The sequence below is a fragment of the Anarrhichthys ocellatus genome, unplaced genomic scaffold (genome assembly GCF_004355925.1).
Source record: "Anarrhichthys ocellatus isolate YVR2014 unplaced genomic scaffold, GSC_Weel_1.0 scaffold63, whole genome shotgun sequence".
NCBI classification, from domain to species: domain Eukaryota; kingdom Metazoa; phylum Chordata; class Actinopteri; order Perciformes; family Anarhichadidae; genus Anarrhichthys; species Anarrhichthys ocellatus.
The window spans coordinates 1,040,356-1,059,355 of NW_022280093.1; the positions used below are offsets into that span (position 1 = coordinate 1,040,356).

General features: G+C 45.7%; 1 protein-coding gene across 3 annotated transcripts in view; it reads right to left on the reverse strand.

The window, feature by feature from the left end:
• Nucleotides 1-19,000, reverse strand: part of LOC116397197 (partitioning defective 3 homolog) — a 314,996-nt gene that overhangs the window by 146,171 nt on the left and 149,825 nt on the right. For all 3 annotated transcript variants that reach the window (XR_004213660.1, XM_031872427.1, XM_031872426.1), the window contains exons 13-14: nt 10,382-10,570; nt 9,710-9,880 (exon numbers count right to left, since the gene is read on the reverse strand). Coding sequence is in view for 2 of the 3 variants with exons in the window: in XM_031872427.1 (XP_031728287.1) it covers nt 9,710-9,880; nt 10,382-10,570 (360 nt within the window). In the remaining variant the exon portion in view is untranslated. The remainder of the gene's footprint in view (nt 1-9,709; nt 9,881-10,381; nt 10,571-19,000) is intronic.

Sequence of the window (19,000 nt, forward strand, 5' to 3'; positions counted from 1 at the left end):
GGGGGGAGGAAAGTGCAGTGTGCGTGCTGCCGAGTCGCCTCCTCGTGGGAGTAGCATACCTTGGGAGATGCAGAGCAGGGTGGAGGGACTTATCGGCTGTTTAATATAAATGAGAGGTTTAATGAGGTTGAGAGCGCCGGACTTTATCGGGACACCGTGTTGATAAGAAGGAGGTGCGAGGAGGGAAAAATGTGTGAATGTGTGTGTGTGTGTGTGTGTGTGTGTGTGTGTGTGTGTGTGTGAAATGGGGGGCTGGGTCAACACAATTACAATCAGAGGCATGGCCACTGGCAGCCTTATAATAAAAAGCGTGTCCCCGGATGATTCAGTCTCAATGAGGCTGAAATTGATGAAAATAAAGATGTATTTGACCCCCTTCTCTCGCTCTTTTACTCAACCTCTCTCCGCACTTTTTAATCTGCTGTCGGATCCGTCACGAGCCGAAAAGAAGTAAGATGGAGTGTCTCAGGTGAGAGGTAGGAGAATGCGTGGACGGAGTGGAACAGAGAGCGAGCAGCTGAGGACTAAATGATATGAAAATTATGTATAGAATGTGTCAAGAGGAAGAGATCTCAGACGCACCACTGTGTAACTGTCTCCCTCTGTCTCTGAGCGCTGAGCGGGCTCCTATCAGAGGTATTCATTGGCTTCTACTGCAAATAGACTTTGGAATCAACTTAACACAGAGGCAAAATGGCAGCTGCTTAATCTCTGTGTACCCAGTATTAATTAAGTCTGCCTCTGTGCATGCTAATGCTTTGTGCATGTTTACTGACCTGTGAATGTTTCCTGACTAGTGCATGACGAGCAGTGACATTTCCATGTCAAATCTGCCATCACCTGGTATTTGATATCGCAGCAGTGATTCAACATCTGGGTCTTTTCCCAGGAAATAGCTTTTGATGCCCATGCAGAAACAAACGCATTACATCTTATTGAGGATTGACTGGAAAATATAAATATGAGCATCAATCATCGCCATTTGCCTCATAAGACAAAAAATGAAAATGCTTTGTGGTATCACAAGGTTTAAATCTAAAAAGAACAGCAACATCTAGTCCAAAAGAGAGCGCGTTCCTTTAAGTTTGTCAGTGTCTCTGTTGAGATAATATTCCTTTCTTATCCAGCGGTTCTCATCACCTCATCGTGAGTTTAATCTGTCTTAATCTAGCCGCTTTCAGAGTGGATTATCCTGTTGACTGAGGGAGAGGGCAGAGCATCTGCTGCTCAGCTCCCGCTGGACTCACCAAGCAAAGCCTGTGTGTTTGTGCGCTCAAGGTGATGTTGATATTTGTGTGAATGGAGCGGGAGCGTGCGCGCGCGTGTGTGTGTGCGCGCGCTTACCTGTATTCATGTGCATATGTGTTTGTGGTAAGTGCAGAGTCGTGCACAAAATGTGTTTTTGCCTGTGCATCAGCATCTGCCTGACCTTGAGTAGTCAGTGAGGGAGAAGAAGCAGTGTGTTGACGGGGCTAGTCTTAAGCTGTCAACTAAAGCTAATAATGTCTCATCCATGGCTATTTCCTGGCCTTCTATCCTGGTCTCAGCCTGTTGCTGTGGCCCTAATCCAGTCAACCTCCCCCATAATGCTGTAATTACAATCCTTAAGCTGCTGCATCCTGCCCCAGGCACAACTCGCCTCGCTGCTGGCTAGATACCCTACTTTCATTAGCTTCTCACATCCACCTTAGAGCCTCATCTAATGCCAGTGCTTCCCAAAGTGGGTGCCCAGGTCCTTTTAGGAGTTCTTAGTAAAACCTCAATTTCACAAAAACACATCATGCACATGGGGAATCAGCACAATAGCGGGGTATGTGAGAATAACTGTTCTACCACAGCTGATTCTCCAACTAAAGACATACCAAATGTCTTGCTACAGAGATTTGAAACAGCGGCCAGTGGCACTACAGGGGGAAGTTGAGAAGAGCTCAACTTTACGCAAAAGTCCTCCAACACAATGCGTGCAACAACCGGGCGAGAGACAATCACGCTCGCTTTGATTCCCGCAGAAACGGAAGCTCAGAGTTGTTCACTAGTCTGCTGCACTAATGGAGTGAGGACCGCCTCCAGCACTGATACAAGACCGCAATGCGAATCTGTCCCAGGAGCCATTGAGTATACAGTTCAAACAATTCATACTGCGTTTAAAAAAAGACAGAAAACAGCACTATTCTGTACTGGGCAACAGAAAGAAGGACACTTCTTTCTGTTGCACAGTACTGCAGTTGCGTCAGAAATAAGCAGAGTATGTCAGTTACAATGCAACACACCCACAGCGATACAGAGACTGGCTACTATGTCGTATCTCTTCCATAGTGATCCATGCAATATTTATTGAGATATGCCAGGCAGGACCAAACTGGTGGACCGACCATGTTCAAGTATAGTGCAATAGTAACAGCTAACAGGTGAACACCATATGTGCTATGCTGCAAAGTGAAAGGGATCTGTGTGTGTGTGTGTGTGTGTGTGTGTGTGAGTGTGTGTGTGCACGCGTGTGTATTCACATACACGTGTATATGTTGCTTAAAAACACCTGGGTTTTAGCACACACTTCCCCTCCGCAGTCCTCCACCTTGCCCAAGCAGCCCACTCAACCACCAGATTCAATATATTATTTTCTCAATTGGCCCTATTGAGTTCCCCCTGCTGTTCCTAAATGAGTTAGTCCTCAGTGAGCCGGCTGGGAATGAGGGCCCAGCAGCGCCAGAATTGCATTTCTGCTCCTCTGCGATCTACTTCCCTCAATTTAGTCACCCCTTCATTGCAAACTGCACTTCCCAGAGTGCACCGCTTTGTGCCCTCGCTCCGTCCGCTTTCCATGAATCACTGCTATTTGCCATGACAGCGGGGAAGCTGTGGTACATACAAGTCATGATCTGAGTGGAATTCAATCAGTGCGTATTAAGTTGGGGGGGGGGGGGGTCAACACCGATTTCCCTCTCCTTCTCTAGCCTCCGATGTGGGCCAGCATCTCAATGTTTTAAGGTCTCTCCCAGCAGTGGTCAGCTCAATACTAATAAAACCATAATTTACTGGGCCGGGGCTCTGATTGATAGCTCTCTCAAGGCTCTATCGATCAGCCCCTCTCTCGGCCAAGTGAGCATCTTTTGTTAGGGCCTGCCACTTCCTTCCCCCCTTGTCTCTTTGCATAAAGGTCCTCTTAGTGACTAACAAGCAACGCGTTTGGAATGGATTACAAACAAGGCCATTGGCATGCTGAGGAGGCTCCTTCGGTGCACTTTGAAAACAGAATAAGCCGTTCTATCCGCAGAGTTAAGCTACTGCGTCTGCGAGCTCCGATGATGCAACAACGCTAAGGTGAACGCAGGGAATGAAGTGCTTTGATCTTTCTCCTGTGCCCCCCCGCTGCTGCTTCCCATCAATAATGAAGCAGTGTTTCAGCCTGACCATGTTCCCTCATGGTGAGCTGGGAAATAGAAGAGTATGCTGTGATCCATAGCGGGTCATTATAAAAGAGCAAATGGCCTCAGATAGAACAATAAACTGTTTCAGAAGAGGCCACTTTTGCTTTTGTTTTGGTGTGAATCCCCCATCATGTGTAATATGATGTCGGCATGATGGCAGCATGCTGTTCTGTCGTCCTTACGCTTTAAATTGGAGAAATGTGACGGGCTCGTAACAGCCCGTCACATTTCTCCAATTTAAAGCGTTGACGTTAATTAGCTGTCGTGCATATCAAAACCTCAGCAGTGTCGTAAATGTCAGCATCAGTGGTGGTTCATATGCTGAACACGAGACACAGCCGGACATTCCGATGAATGCGGTTCTGTGTCAGCGGCTTCGGGAAATGAGAAAACCAGAAACAGGTTCCTCAGGTGGCTAAATGCACGGGGCAACTTTGCAGTGGTTTTGTTGGTCCCACGTGGTATTTACATAACTGGGATTGCTGGACTGGAAAGTCTTTCAAGTGGTCAAAATAGGGGGAATGCTTTACATAAAAGCTTTACGTTTACGTCTTGAGGTGGTCTTCACAGAAAGCTGTGCTGAGACAAGCACAAAAAGAAAGTAAAAGTTAAGAAATGTCTGAAGTGAAAGGACTCAAGTGATAGCTCTGCCGTCCTCAGGCATGAGCTCCATCTCGTGAATTATCATGAGAGCTCGGTGGCGGAGCGCCACGGTGTAAAAATAGTACTCTGTGAAATTTGACTCAGTCTGTAGAAGTGTGTAGACGTCCCGAACACGGACAGGGAAGCCGGGGAAGGTTTTGTGGTGAGAAGTGTCTTTCTGCTACTCAGATTAAAGCGGTGCTTCATTGGCAAGTTGCCGTAGCGCTGTCATGAAGGACAACGAAAAAAAAAAAAAAACACAAGACAGCCAGTCCGTCAAAAAAAAAAACAGTCGATGTCTGGCTGGAGATATCGACCATAAATAACAGCACAAACGCACAGAGAGGCGTACGCCCGTGTCATGCGATGAATTTTAAATCTGAGAAATGAAACCCAGACACGAGCATGCTTATCATCAGCCCGTCTGCTTTTAGATGCTGCTATGTGATAAATATCCGAGGCTCGTCATGAACGGCCACGGCTGTTGCAACAGACAGATACAAACATCCACCACTGAGTGAAAGTTCATAAGCAGGATAAGAGGAGAGGAGAGAGGGGGCGGGGGTCTCAGACATAAGCTCAGATACAAAATCCATCTTTATCCATCTTTTATGCTTGGCATAACAAAACTTTAAATCTCCACACATAAGCTGTTATTTTAGTTTTCTAATAATCCTCGCTGTATTGAAAGGAGCTCTGATGACGTCTCATGATAAGCCGACTTCTTTGATCTGCCCACATAATGGTCGATTTGTCAGTTTTAGCCACAGTGGAGACGAGGGCAGCTGATCAACTTGGAGACATTTAAATAAACTGCTAATAAATTATGCCATGTCAATGAACCATGAGTAGAACTGATCACCCTTTTGTTTTGCAGCTCAGCATACTACAAATTCTTACATTTGTGCAACACTTTGCAGGGAAATGACTGCCAAGCTAGTGGAACTTTGCTGTTGGAGGTTCTTCTATTAAATGTAACATTGCTGTATCATTACAATTTCTACAACCATACTTCCAAAACCCTACACAGGATTATGCTTCAAATCGTCCCAAAAAGAAAGGTGATGGGTGGTGCATATGTCAGCATGATTGAATGAATGTAGATCTTTAAGAAACAAATACCAATAGAGGGCACAAAGTTGAAAACAAATCTAACCACACTACTGGAACAGATGTGCATTCCATTCAGTCAAAGGACTTTGGGTTTGTGACTCGAGGATCAGTCTTTGCACTAAAAACGTGGAATCAAACAAAACTTTTAAAAATAAATGAAATTAAGATTACTTTTCATAAATTTAATTGCTTAAACACATGTGGCGATATATTAATAGAACTCAGATATAGAAGGAGAAATTAAACAGTCTCTGAAGCAGCCATGCAATTATAATGCTTCAAACTAATTGCCAGCGACCAATCATATCGTTTGACTATCTGGGGCAGAACGGTAGTTTTTCAAACACGGGCTATCTGTGGAACCAGACCACAAGAAAAATGTCATTGTTCCGGTACATCTTAGCACTTTGTATGTGTCTGTTTGAGTGAGTGCTAAGCATATTTGAGATGTTATGAACTGCTTTTTCTGCCTACCTTTCTGATCGCACATCTAATGCATTATAAGGCATTAGTAGGACATTAGTAGGACTGCTTTCAAAACCAACTGAAGACATTCTGCTACTCATTTAAGAAGCTTCATCAGCACTTCTGACTTTGTGCTTGTTGCCTTTGCCTTTCTGCTTCTACGACTCATTGCTATCCTGCGACTTAGAATAGAAAATAGAATAGAAACCCTTTTTATTGTCATATACATATACACATACACGAAATTTGCCTTCTGCATTTGACCCATCCCTGTATATAGGGAGCAGTGGGCTGCCAATGACAGGCGCCCGGGGAGCCGGGGGTTCAGTGTCTTGCTCAGGGACACTACGACACGTGACACGTCCCAGTCGAGGATCGAGTTTACCAGATCGAAGTTACCAGACAACCCTCTTAAGCCAGTGAGCCACGGTCGCCCCGCCTTGGTTGACTAAGAGTCTTCCTCGGCAAATTGAGACTTGTATTTCTAGGCTTGGTTTGGAGCAATAAGGAGCCACACATGTCAGATTTTCAATCAGTCTCATGGGGACCTTCCGGGTTTGTGCTACAGGAAAAAATAGTCCTCATACAGCGCGGCGCACTGCTTTTTTAGACTTGAATAGATCCTTAATCATGCTGAAGTATTTTTGTTCTTCCAAGGTCGGGGGGGGGGGAAATAAATCTCGTTTTAACCCAAGGCGAAGGCCACTCATTGCCACCGCTTTAATGGCAGCAAAAATAGACCAGGTACTCCACCTCAGACATTGGCATAATCATCAGCGCTATGAACCCGCCTATGGAAACACTTGTCTGCCAGCCACTGAGAGGATATGCCTGGATGAATCTAGCCCCTATTGTCCTGGAAGCAAATGGCCTTCTGGGAGACCTTGAGCAATACGTGGAAGTGTGTGTGTGTGTGTGTCTGTGTGTATGTTGTTGTTGTTGGGTTTATACAGTATTTGTGTGTGCATGCCTGTAGAGAGGCTACTCTGAGCGGTCACACAGCCCTGACACACGATGACAGTGTCACATAGTGCCTTTCATATTTCCATTAAGGTGTCGCATGTTTGTATCCATAAGTGACAGCGTTGCTTTTCTGCCGACACATTTTTAGTTGCATCATGTAGAAGCAAATGGATGCCAGTTCAGTGACTTGAGTCTGTGGTTTTGCAAACCCCCGTCCAAACCAAGCCAGCTTAAACTACTAAGAAACGTCAAACTGCTCTCTTCGAAGAAAAGTTGATCGCACTTTAGCGCACAGTGCCAAGCAATGATGGAATCAATGCTATTTTCATGGAGTGGGGTGGCCTGGATACGCTGCGCCCGTCGAAGCCCACACTCCCTCCTCCCGATGCATTAGACTGTGCTGCTCGCCTCCTCTCCCCCTGCAGACAGTGATGGATCTGATTCATTTCAATGGTGGCCTCCAGTGCTCAGTCCCATTCGGCTGGGTGACAGTGGCAAACTGGTGCTGGCTCCCCACATATCTGCCCGGCCAACACAGCCGAGCGGGGGAGGAGAGGGGAGGCTGCTGTAACTGCCGGGAGCCTGTGTCGACATTTAACTTCTGCTTTTCTTATTAGAGGTTCGCAACTGACCTTAAATCCTTCATTTACAATCTTATCTTTTCTCTACTCTGAGTGTATTCAAAGTTGCTCTGGTGACTTCATTTCCCTCTTCAAACCACTAAGCCTCCTGAAAACGCTGCATCTTCAGCGCTGTGTTATTGCCTGTAATGGGAGTTTAATGGATGGAATCTAAAATTCACTGTTACGTCTCCTTCTCTTTTTGTTTCACACACTCTCACAATAGGCCGTCTCATAGCAACTGATATATAAGTCAAAACTTAAGTACACACTTGTCAAAATGTCTCTCTAAATTGCTTATCTAAATGGATCAAAAATGTAAAAATGTCATAATTCCACCTTTATAGCAATAAAATTACATATAAAAAAATATATATTTTTACTGTTTCTGAAAATGTGTTTGTCTGTGACCTTAACTGTCTGCTCAGTGTCAGTGCGTCTACCTGTCTGCCTGCTGGTGAGGGATTAAAGAGGACAGCAGAGTGACTGGACCGAAGTGATAGAGCTCACTGAACCTTGGGGCTGAGCCTTCCCCGGAGGGACGTGTGTCCTCTCCCCTAGTTTTGAAAGGGGGGGGGGGAGCTGTGCAGATCGAAAACAGCCCTGTGTTTAAAAAATGGGGCTGCGTTGGTGTGTGGGGGGGTGCTTCAGGTACCGCTGGACCGATGTCACATAATCCAATTCAGTTGGAGTCATGTTCATTAACCTCAAGGGTTGCGAGATGCAAAGACATTGCCCGGTGGTTTATAATATCATCATGGAAGGGTAACACTGCAGCATTGTTTTATTTTTCATCACGACAATCAGTGGTAAACCCAGCCCAGTGTTGCAGACTCTCTTCCAATGAAAGTAGCTTAAAGCACTAGCTCCCTCACAGCCTTCGAAAGCCACTTCCCCAAAATCATAGTAATGGACATAAACATATTATAATGAATGGTATACAACGCACATGGCTACTGTTAGGACTCACAGCTGCTGAGCTAGCAGCTTGTGGACGACTCCGCTGACCCTGGTAGGCAGAAAGATAGCCCACTCAGTCCACATTCTTTTCTCCTTCATTTTCTCAGAGCATTTGATTCATTGATTGCTTTCAGAAGTACTTTGTGCAAGAGTATTTTCAACAAATATAAGAAAAAATGTTTTTGAAGAAGAAGGTCAACATTTGCTGTCCTCTCTCGTACTGCATGGTATGACTCACTTCTTTTATGAAAGTGAGACTTGAGGAGTTTCATCAGAATAAATTTGTTCCTGTTTTTGTGCCAAAAAAACTATTTAGTAGATGTATGCAGTCCCCATGTAAAATTTGCGAAAAAATGTTTACAGTCCGTCATTGTACTGGTAAACAGTAATGCCACAATGTATGGCAATGTATGTTGCTGTGAGAATTCAACTGTAGTCCCTGGCTGTATTTATCCCATGTTCTACCTGGCAAACTATGGAGCATCACAAGTTGGGGGGCACTGACATTAAAACAAGAAGAAAAACAAGCGCACGGGGTGTCGGGGGTGACGTGTGGTGAGAAGAGAGCGAGACGGAGCGCTCGGAGGGTGAGGGCTTGCAGGGAGGGTGAAGGGCAGAGAGGTGGGGGGGGGGGGACTGGGGCTCAGCGGGGTACTCCAAACTGACACACAGCCACAGGACACAGGGTCCAATTAGAGTCACGGCAACACTAATCAAACCTGATCTACAACCTCTGGCTGCAGGGCGAGTGTCAACGTGTGTGAGTGTGTTGTACTCGCACATGAATCCAGCAATCTTGAAATACACTCACACTGTGCTTGGCATATCACACTGAGCTAAATCATGCTGCTTTTTTACTCCGGCATGTGAAAGAAAACAGAACACAAGAAAGGGATTAGTTCAGTATCACAACGGGCATTTCAACAAGCTGAAATCCCCATCGCCCCAATATTCGTGACTGTTGCCTAATGACAATACATATTCCTTCATCTGCAGGCCTGTCAATCATAACTCAGTAAAGTGCTTCTTAGATATCATATCAAGGCCCATGGTGGGCAAAGAAAGTCACACAGAGAATGGGGGGGGGCTGTTTGAAGATTTGCATGGTGGTGTGGTCGCTTCATAAAGGTCCTCCTCTAGCTATCTCAAAGCAACAAAAACCTATGGGGGATAGATTAGGGCCAGAGGCAACCGAGAGGAAAGCTACTCTCGTTTATCATCCAGTGCAGTTGAAATGTAGCGATCCCTCTTCTGCATTCAACATGTCCTCCACTTGTCCACGGGATTAGAGCATGCATGTGTGTCTGCCGGGTGTGTGTTTACATCGTGCGCCTCATGCTAAATGTGTGTACACGTGAGGGAGGTGAAACGCAAGGGCCATCTTGGAGATGTGGTAGCTCATACTAATAACAATATCTGATTCAAGAAATACAGTATGTAAAAGACAGACCGCATCCTTGTGATGCCAAATTAGGTCTCGAGCACATCAGTGTGACTCCTCCCTGACTGTTAGGCTACCTCATTGTTTTTGGACACGTGCCGGGCCACGATGAGCTGAATCATCCCCCGCTTGTTGCCCTCTACGGACATGGATGTGCGCAGCGTCTCCATGGCGTCCTGGTTGGTCATCCCGTGCAGCGACTCCCCGTTGACTGCGATGAGCTGGTCGTTGACCCGTAGGCGGCCGTCCTGCAGACAAAACGCCAAGTTATGATCTCAAATTCCCATCAATTCCTCCTGAATACTGCTAGTGTTAGGTTTGAACAGGAACGTGTACATTCAGCAGCTGCTCCTGAGACACTATTTGTGTGATCACATGCACCCTCTTCTCCAAGAAAATCCCTATAAATCCCATGGCAAGATCACAATCTTGTCTCCGTATTCATATCCAACAAAACGTTTGAATAATGGAAGTTAATGATGTAACAAACCACTGGTATTTACGAACACTTGAATGTAACAGCTCAAAGATATAACAAAATATTTCACATTGTTGCCCAAGGAAATCCTTGTAAGCATGGTAGTTATGCCACTTCAGCAGCAGTAACATCAAGTGACCACTTCAAAATCCCCATGAGAAGGACTTTAAATGTAGTCCACCTCATCTTCTTGTAGGTCCTCGAGTTACAGCAAAAACGAAATAAAACAAGGTCAAGGTCAGAGCGTCAGTGGGTGGGAGCAATTACTTGCCTTGCTAGCAGCGCCTCCGTTAATAATGGATTTCACAAAGATGCCCAAGTCGGCGTGGTTCTCCTTGGACCTGTTGCCCTTGACGCTGACCCCCAGCCCTGCCGAGCCGGAGTCACTCAGAGGGATCTCAAAGGTCATGAACTCTTGTGTACCGTCTGGGGTTAGGACCATGTCATCATCCTCTGAATGCTGCGGGTATTAAGGAGAGAGGAGGAGAGAGAAAGTGCATGTTTATCATGGCTGTGGCACTGCCGATGCTAATAAACTTTTTCTGAAAGTGATAAAGAAACTTCTTTCAGCCTGATGACTCAACATACCAACCAAAGTTGGCAAACTGTTGTTGAGCCCAACTAGTCACTGTTACATTCAAATCTCCCTGTGAAGTATCTAACTTTAACTTTGGTGAAAAGACAGAAAAACAAAGGGAATACAAAAAAAAAAAAAAGGACAACAGAAACTAGCACGGAACAAAAGTTGAAAGAACGGGGATGGTGAATGACAAGAAAATGGGATAAAAGATAAAGAGGGGAAAGATGAGGGGTGCAGGAGAAGAAAGCGAATGGATGGCAAGCGTGTCACATGTCTCGGGGCTGTCATCGCCAATTGGCCGCACCGTCTAGCGGAGCGCCGCTAATTCCTTTCCGCCGTCGTGAGCTCGGCGCAGGAACAGTGGGCACGGCGGAGAACTTTGAAAGCGCCAGGTAGCAATTTGGCGCTCAAACAACAGCGGCTTCCCTTTGAACAACACCCCTTTGAAGCATAATTTGTGACACGTTAAGAGCCCGACCCTCCTTCCCCCAATGCGATCCACGGGCCTTTTGTTGGAAATTACCATGGCAGCGTTCAGTTGCAAGGCTGTTGCTGCAGACCTTCACGCACGGTACAAACACAAAGAAATGGCTCATGCCAGCTGCCAGAGAGGTGTGAGAGAGTACTGCTGAGTGCCTAACACCCAGCACGATCAAATCAGCTGGATAATAGTCCGACAAACAACAACTCCCGTCTCTTTTCCGACAATTTCCACTGGTGTCTGACAAAGAGCATCTGTAAAAGAATATCAAAAAGGAATAGCGTTTATTCATTTTACTTCCCACTTGCAGGCAAACAGAAAGAGAGAAAAGGTGTGGGAGAAAGCTAAAACACAAGAGGCATCAAAGAATGGGCACTTTCTCTCTTATGTTGACTAAGAGTTAAGAATCTTTGAGAATCATTTCCGTTCAGATTGTTCAGCTATGGCCGACATACTGTAGCAGAGGGAATGTGCTGGAACAGAGCGCTTTGATCTCAGTCCACAGTTGCTCTTCCCTTCACAGTTTGACAGAAGAAAGTCTTTATTTCAAAGAGGACGTAACAAGTCTTTCATTCAGACATACAGGCCTCTGAGCTGCAACCGCTCCAGTTCTTGGGAGTTCGTTGCCTGCCTTGCTCAAGGGTACCTCAGCAGCCGTTGTTGAGGGAATGAGGGTGTTCCCCGCACACGTTCATGCCCGGCAGATAAGAGCCGAGCACTGTCCGGTCACAAGCTCGCTCCGCGGGAAGCTGGAGAACAGCGCTGTCGTAATGTGATTGGCCAGGCTGCACTGTACGTGTGTAGTCATTGCCATGGCAGCCAAATCCACACGAACAATACTGGCGGTGAGAGCAATCAACCCCAGAAAGCCAGCGCAGGACCTCTTTAAATAGACTTGCATCAATACGGACGCATACGCATACATACACACACACACAGCCAGATGGATGGCAGCCAGGTGTGTGCCCTTCACAGCTGCTCGGATAAAGAGTGAAGCAGAGGAAAGAAGGGAGAGACAGATCATAAGGCGTTTCGGAGGCCGAGGAGTTATTAGGATGCAGCGGTGCGTTCAGGTGGAGGCTCTTTTCAACACCCTCTGACCGAGCCCCTATTCTCCAGACGTTCCTCCTATCTGCCCCCGTTTCTTTTCTCTCTGCTCTTTCTTCTCCTGTTTTCAAAATGCCAGTACAGCTGTCCGTACAACACAAGCCAACCGGGCTTTGTCCCTTGATTGGACCCACGTTAGAATTCATACCACTGGAATCCGTTTTTTCTTCCCATTGTATTACAGAAATCAGCGGCTCTTGTCGGGAAGTGACCCTTAGCTTCCCCTCAGACGGCTGAATGAAGCGGATAGGGGACCGAGAGGCAAAAACAAATCCAGTGCAGGTGTAAATATAACGCAACAACAATGTTTGACTTCCAGCTTGTAAAGGCAGCGGATCTATGGAAGCAACCTTAACTCAATTGGTGGGATGTGATCCGTTGGTTTCCAAAGCAGGCCCATAGCAACGCAGCAAACGTACAATTTCCATTCTGGAAAGAGCGCTCGTGGATGGATGGCCTTGTGCGTCATCGGCAGGGTCAGTCTTTATCTTTAATGAAGATGTTTTTATCAAAATACAGTTAATAAATAATGGCTGTGAGTTATGTCCCTGGAGAGGCTTTTAGCCCAGCAGTTGAACATAGTAATACATTGGATTAAAAAAAAGTGCTTTGGACAGACACAGTCTGAGCCTCTGTGTGTGTGTGTGTGTGTGTGTGTGTGTGTGTGTGTGCGCGCGCGCGCCCTCTCTTCCAAAATGATGACAGAATAACCACCCACTCAGAGCGGCGTTCCGGGAATAGCGGGCCGAGGCAGAGAATGAGAGAGCAGTGTAACATTTTCATCAGACAGGAACAAGCGCCGCTAGCCCAGAATGAGTTTGTCAGGCTGCTTGACAGGCCTCGTTGCACCGATTCAGCTCAGGCAGGGCCGGTTTTCAACTGCCTCTGAACAGGAGAAGAAAGAAAAGTCACCTCATTGTTCCAAGCTGAGCCCCGTTTATGCACCTGGGACGGAGAGAACAAAAGTGACTGACGGAAAGATGAGCTGATGTAAAAACGCTGAAACGATTGCATGCTTTAAAGAAAAAAATAAGAAAAAAGCGCACCAGGAAAAAGTTGTAAAATGTCTGCGTTATCAGCCACCATCCAGAATTATTAAGTGCAACATTTTGGGCTCAACATGTTTGTCTCAAATCTAATTATTATTTTCTCACTTCTGGTCTCTGTCAGGAAAACCCTTCTGCTAACATGGAGTGTAAAAAAAAAGTCCAAAATTGCCTCCTAAACAGCAGAGAAAGCTGCACTCACTAATGATGGCTGAATGTCTCCAACACCTCCACCCCCTTACTCGCTGCTAAAGACAGGAACAAACTGCACCTGACTGGGAAGACACTTGGCCCTGCACAACACACTTTTGAGATTATATTGTCCAGTGAGATTTCCAGCTCAAACTACAGAATCACATACAGATGTGTCCCCTCTGACAGTACAACTGGAACAAATAGGATGGGATGTAGTCTGAACCTCAGGCAGGAAGCAAAGGCGTTGACTTCTTTAGACTGTTGATTCATCTATATCTGATGTTAAGTAGGGAAGAGTTGCCTTACCGCTGGCACACCTTCCTTGCTAAGTAAATGCCAACATGACCTCATCAGAACCAGCATCAGAAGACGTCATCGGACAGGGTCTCTCTGTATGCACAGGCCTCCCCAAAAAGGCATCAGCGAATGGGGCAACCCTCTGTGCTCAGTCACATTTCATTCAGTTACATTCTAAATCAGATTCAGATTGTATCGCATTTTTGTACAACTTTCATCAATCAAATTCGCTAACTCTATAATCAACGTACTTGCCAACAAGGGAGGACACAAATGTGCCAACTGGTGCATCTGGTAGGTTTTAATAATATCGTTATGCTTTATACATTTATCTGATCACATTATGCTATGAAATCAAAGTAAAAACAGCTGCTTGATTGAAATATTGTTGACTTGCAATGAGAACTATTAATTTGGGGTTGAAAGTTAATGTTAGACACACAGTGGTTGTTTGCCTGACATGACTTCACATGTGCGTAAAATGAAATCTCGGAGAAAGGGGAAGGCTGTGACTCTGCCCGACATGTTTGCGTCTTCCAACATGCACGACGCTCGTCTAAATGTGTGCACTGTGAAGCTGTGTTTATAAGTGTTCTCACTGCAACAAAGCTGTGAATTGTGCATGAACCGTCCTGTTTTCTGCAAGTGATCTCTACGGCCTTGAAGTTGTTGTCAATGGTCCACATTATATTACTGAGTGTCGTTCCCTGTTTGAAAGGAAGGCGTCTAGAAGGTTGTGTGTCGATGATGCAGCATCACAAAGTCACAACATGATGGAAAGATTCCATGGCTGGCAGCAAATAATGCAATGTTGCCTGGTGCATAAAAGGTGCTGCACTGCACTCAGGTACCAATCATTAAGGTTAATACTAAACCATGTTGAAGCAGAGTGGTTGTAATATCATTATTATGAGATTCCGAGTAGCTCAAGTGACTGTCCACTTGGCCAGCTCATCACAAAAGAAGCCCATGTTGTTTTCTTTTTGCTCTCTCTCTCTCTGACACAGCCATGCAGTGACAGTCCATTACACGATTAAGTCCTTTATTAATTAACACTGCCACGGGGAAGCACCCATTCATTACAGTCTATTGTCCTGGTGGGTGGGGGGGTAGGAGGGGGGTGGAGGCAGCGTTTGAGCAGGGACACATGCAGGTGAACGGAGGAAAGCGTTGCTCATCAGTCCAGCTAAAGAGCCCCGCCTGCTTGATGGGCCTTTTTTTTTTTTGGTTTTGTTTCTACCTCGCTTAACTTGTCACGCGCTAATAGGAGAGGTGTGCTGGATGTGTGCACACGCGTGTGTCAGAGACACCGAGCCGGCGGGAAAGGCGCGAGTGAGATGCAAAGGGAGAGAGAAACAGAGAGTGCAAAATGAATCACAATTACATCTATTCACACATAACTCTGAGTTCTCCGCACATCACTGCCTAAAACAATTAACACCGCTGGAAACTTCCCTCCACACTTGGCCCAATTTGGCGACATAAAGGTCATTGGAAATGAATTTAAAAGGGCTAAAAGAAATCAGCCATGGGTGTAATTGCAAAAGTGGTGCATGCGTGATAAGTATTGTAACACAAATTCCTTTTGGCGGTGTTTCTCCTCGCAACATTTTCCGACAAAGGTGGACGAATATTAAATACCTGTAAGCCTAAAAACAAATTTAATTCGAGTACAATGAGGGGCTGAGAGGGGATGCTTTTACACAGCACTAAAGGGCATGAAGTGCACCGCTGGCAGTGGCAAGTCTTAAGTGTTGTGAACCAACATTACATGTTCTACGCTGGGCAATCAAGTACATTTTGACTCAGCGCTGACAAACCCGGACTGTTACCCTTTGGGGATTTTCTAATGAGAAGGCTCATTAGCAGAACAAAGTCTGTTTCTATGAGGGCATCTGAGGCCAGATCTATGTACATCACTGCAAACGCAGCGTGGCTACCGACTGTCAATGAAGGCACCGAGCGGGTCCCACCGTGAGAACCCAAAAACAGACTCGTACACGGCGTTGGCTTGACTCTGGATGTTTCTGTGCGCCATTGAGAAAAGCGATTACGTCTAATCAAAGAGAACGTAAAAAAAAAAGAAAAAGTGAATTCATATGTGTACTTGGCAACTGGGGATGTTTGCAAAGGCGTTGCAGCGGAACCACAGTATAGACGCACATCATGAAGCAGATGCCTCTCATTTCAAGCTAATGGTGGATAAAAAGCTCCTTGCTATGTCCAACTGCACAGGCACACTTCAAGCCATTATGTGTTCTGGAAACAGACGCCGAATCCCCTTCGGGAGAGCGACTGTGTCGCCATAAGTGGCCTTTAACTACCTTGTTTATCGGTGTAGCACAATGCGGCGGTGCACCCCTCCCGTTCTCTGCGCTGACAGCAAGCGTAATTATGGGAACAGCTGCTGAAAAGTGCTAAACGAAAACAGGTGGTGCCGACGAGACACGCTCGGAAATCGTTAACCGGGCTGGCATTGTCTTCGACCACGCATTAACTTTAATTACAGCCGAGCATGCTTCTGAACTCTGCACTCCCGATCAGAGAACCTATAGGAGCCAGGTTAATAAGAACAATAAGCAAGGGGAGAACAGAGAGGGGAGAAAGGAGGAGTAAAGTGCTTCTGCTAAACGTGTGGGAGTACAGACAGTTTGGATAAAGTGTCCAAGAGGAAGCTTTTTGGAGATGCGGAAGAGCTTTTTGGTGCCATGGTGACACATCATTTTTGGGGCCCTTACCTACCGGATCAACGAGCCCTGTCATTTCAGAGGCATTTCAAGCCACGAAGTGGAAGAGAAAGTGACCTCTAAGATGCATCCGCTGCTGCCAAACTGTTGTGAAGTGCGCTGTAAATTCATAGAGGCTCTCGCTGACTGCAGGTTACAAAATCGCAGCCGTACACTTATGCTTCCAAAGGCCTTGAGAGCAATTTCTGTAATTTGACTTCACCTGAGTATGTATTTTTAGCAAAGATTTACAAAGGAGGGGTAAGCTATGTCCAGTCATTTGTAAGAGTAAAGCAATTTGCTGATTGCACCCACTTCTATTCAATCAGTCTTTTTTTTTTAAATTATACCATATCGAGTAAGACTGGGAATTCATTATCGAAGATGTGCGAATATCTGCAAAACGGTGACAGCACCTTAAATTATCAGCTCTACCAGTAAGAAATGACTCATCTCCTCGAGCTGTTTGCCAAGTTTTACTGAGCTGAAATATCTGGCTGAGTAACCTGCTGCTTTATATAAATAAACTCTTAAAAAGAAGAAGAAGAAAGAGTCCCTCTTCAGCACTTTATTGCCAAAAGTTGCAACCAATTACATCATGCTTATTGTGAAAGAGCATTACGCAAACAGCTATCCAATTATATTAACACCAAAGATGTCAATTTCTGGCATGGCATGCCGCATCAAGATAGCACTGCTTTATCACCACTTCAGCGGAACAACCCAAAAGCTTTATCATCATGTGGATGCTGCGTTCTTAAGGCATTCAAAGGATTGTGGGTGGAAGGAGTGAAAGGAGATGTAAGCCATCAAGACACAGACGGAAGTTAAAAGGTTAGTACTTAGCAATAAAGTGTTCAATTTAGAAAAATAAACAACTGCTTATGTAACGTTAAAGATTCATCCACTGCCACTAATTGTTGACAGCATCAAATATCGATCCTTTATTCTCAGCTTAGATGCTGTTTTTCCATATTCTACAACATTTAACTAAACTATCCTACACTGGAGGAACATAAATATTATGTTGAGGAGTAACTGAAGGGATGAGGGGTGAACAGATCTGTGTATCATTTAGTTGCCTCCGAAACCAGGGGATCGTCTTCTGTCTTGCCTTGTATCAATTCATTTCCCCCTCTACCGACTCGGTAAATGGATCTCGGCGGTGAGGAAATCAATACAGCTTCATAAGTCTGCTTTTTGTCTTACAACTTTAATAGAGGAATGGAAGCCTCTCTGTACTGCGGGGCCGCCACAACAAAAGCCAGCTGTGTAACCCTGTTAGAGGAATGCGTAAGGAAGAGGAAGGGAGATATCATCTGCTGTGAATAATTGCGCGACGCAACGCAACACTGACGATGATTGCTTTGACTTTGGAAGGGAAAGACAATGGTGAGCTTGTTTGGGCGTCTGATCCATGTCAGGGAAGCAGTGCTTTTATTCCTACTGTATATAATGATTTCAGAGACTCGTACAAATAGGATTCCAGCTAAATCAATGGAACTACAGATGGAGTGCTCCTGAGTACCTCAATTACAGTCCGCTGGTAAACGCATGGCACCAGGGTTGTCACTTATGAAACAGGCCATTAGTCTGCCATAATTGTCAGCAACACTGTCACGCATTTGTCTGCCGCGTATACCCCGGCATCCGCACGGGCCATAAATCTGGCGGTCACATCAATCAGGGGCCGGAATTAATCGTGCAATTAAGATTCTCATTGCTTGGCAGACATAGCTACTAATGGATCAGTGACAAGTGCGATATGATCGTAAAGAGGGGATTTTAATGTACTGTTTAATTGCTCTTATGTGGTCCTCAGTGTTACAACAGCAGCTTCACAAGCCCATTTGTTCTCCACGGCCAACGGGCCCATTGGACATAAAAAAAAATACTGCTCATCTACGGGTCACGGGATGATGTAAGGGCGTGCATGGACAACGCTATTATGGCTCTTGAGCATATGTGACTCATCAAGCCCATATTGCATGTCAGGTTTTTACACGGAGTGGGTTAGCATTTGTGGTGTCGCTTAAAATATGTTTAAGGGGATGACTGAGTGCATGCATACTGTGTGTGTGTGTGTGTGTGTGTGTGTGTGTGTGTGTGTGTGTGGAGGATGAGTTGAGAGTCATGCTGACACAGCAGCATCCTAGAATTCACATGATTTGCTACTGGCAGGCCTGCACTATATTTAGTCATTGTTTATGTAATAAACTGCCGGTCACAGATCAGGTTCCTCTGCCTTTGCTTGGCCGTGTCTGCTCTAAACGGCACCACAACAGGTGAATTGATGTGGCGGTCCATCACTAGGCGGCAGGGTGTGGATGGACGTCTTTGAGAGGAGGCAGGAATGGTTCCTCGCTTCCTGAATGTTGCCGTTGCTCGTCGCGCAGTGAGGCGTGACATTCGCCTTGGTTATTACAGGAGAAAAAAAAAAAGGGAAGCTGGGGAAAAA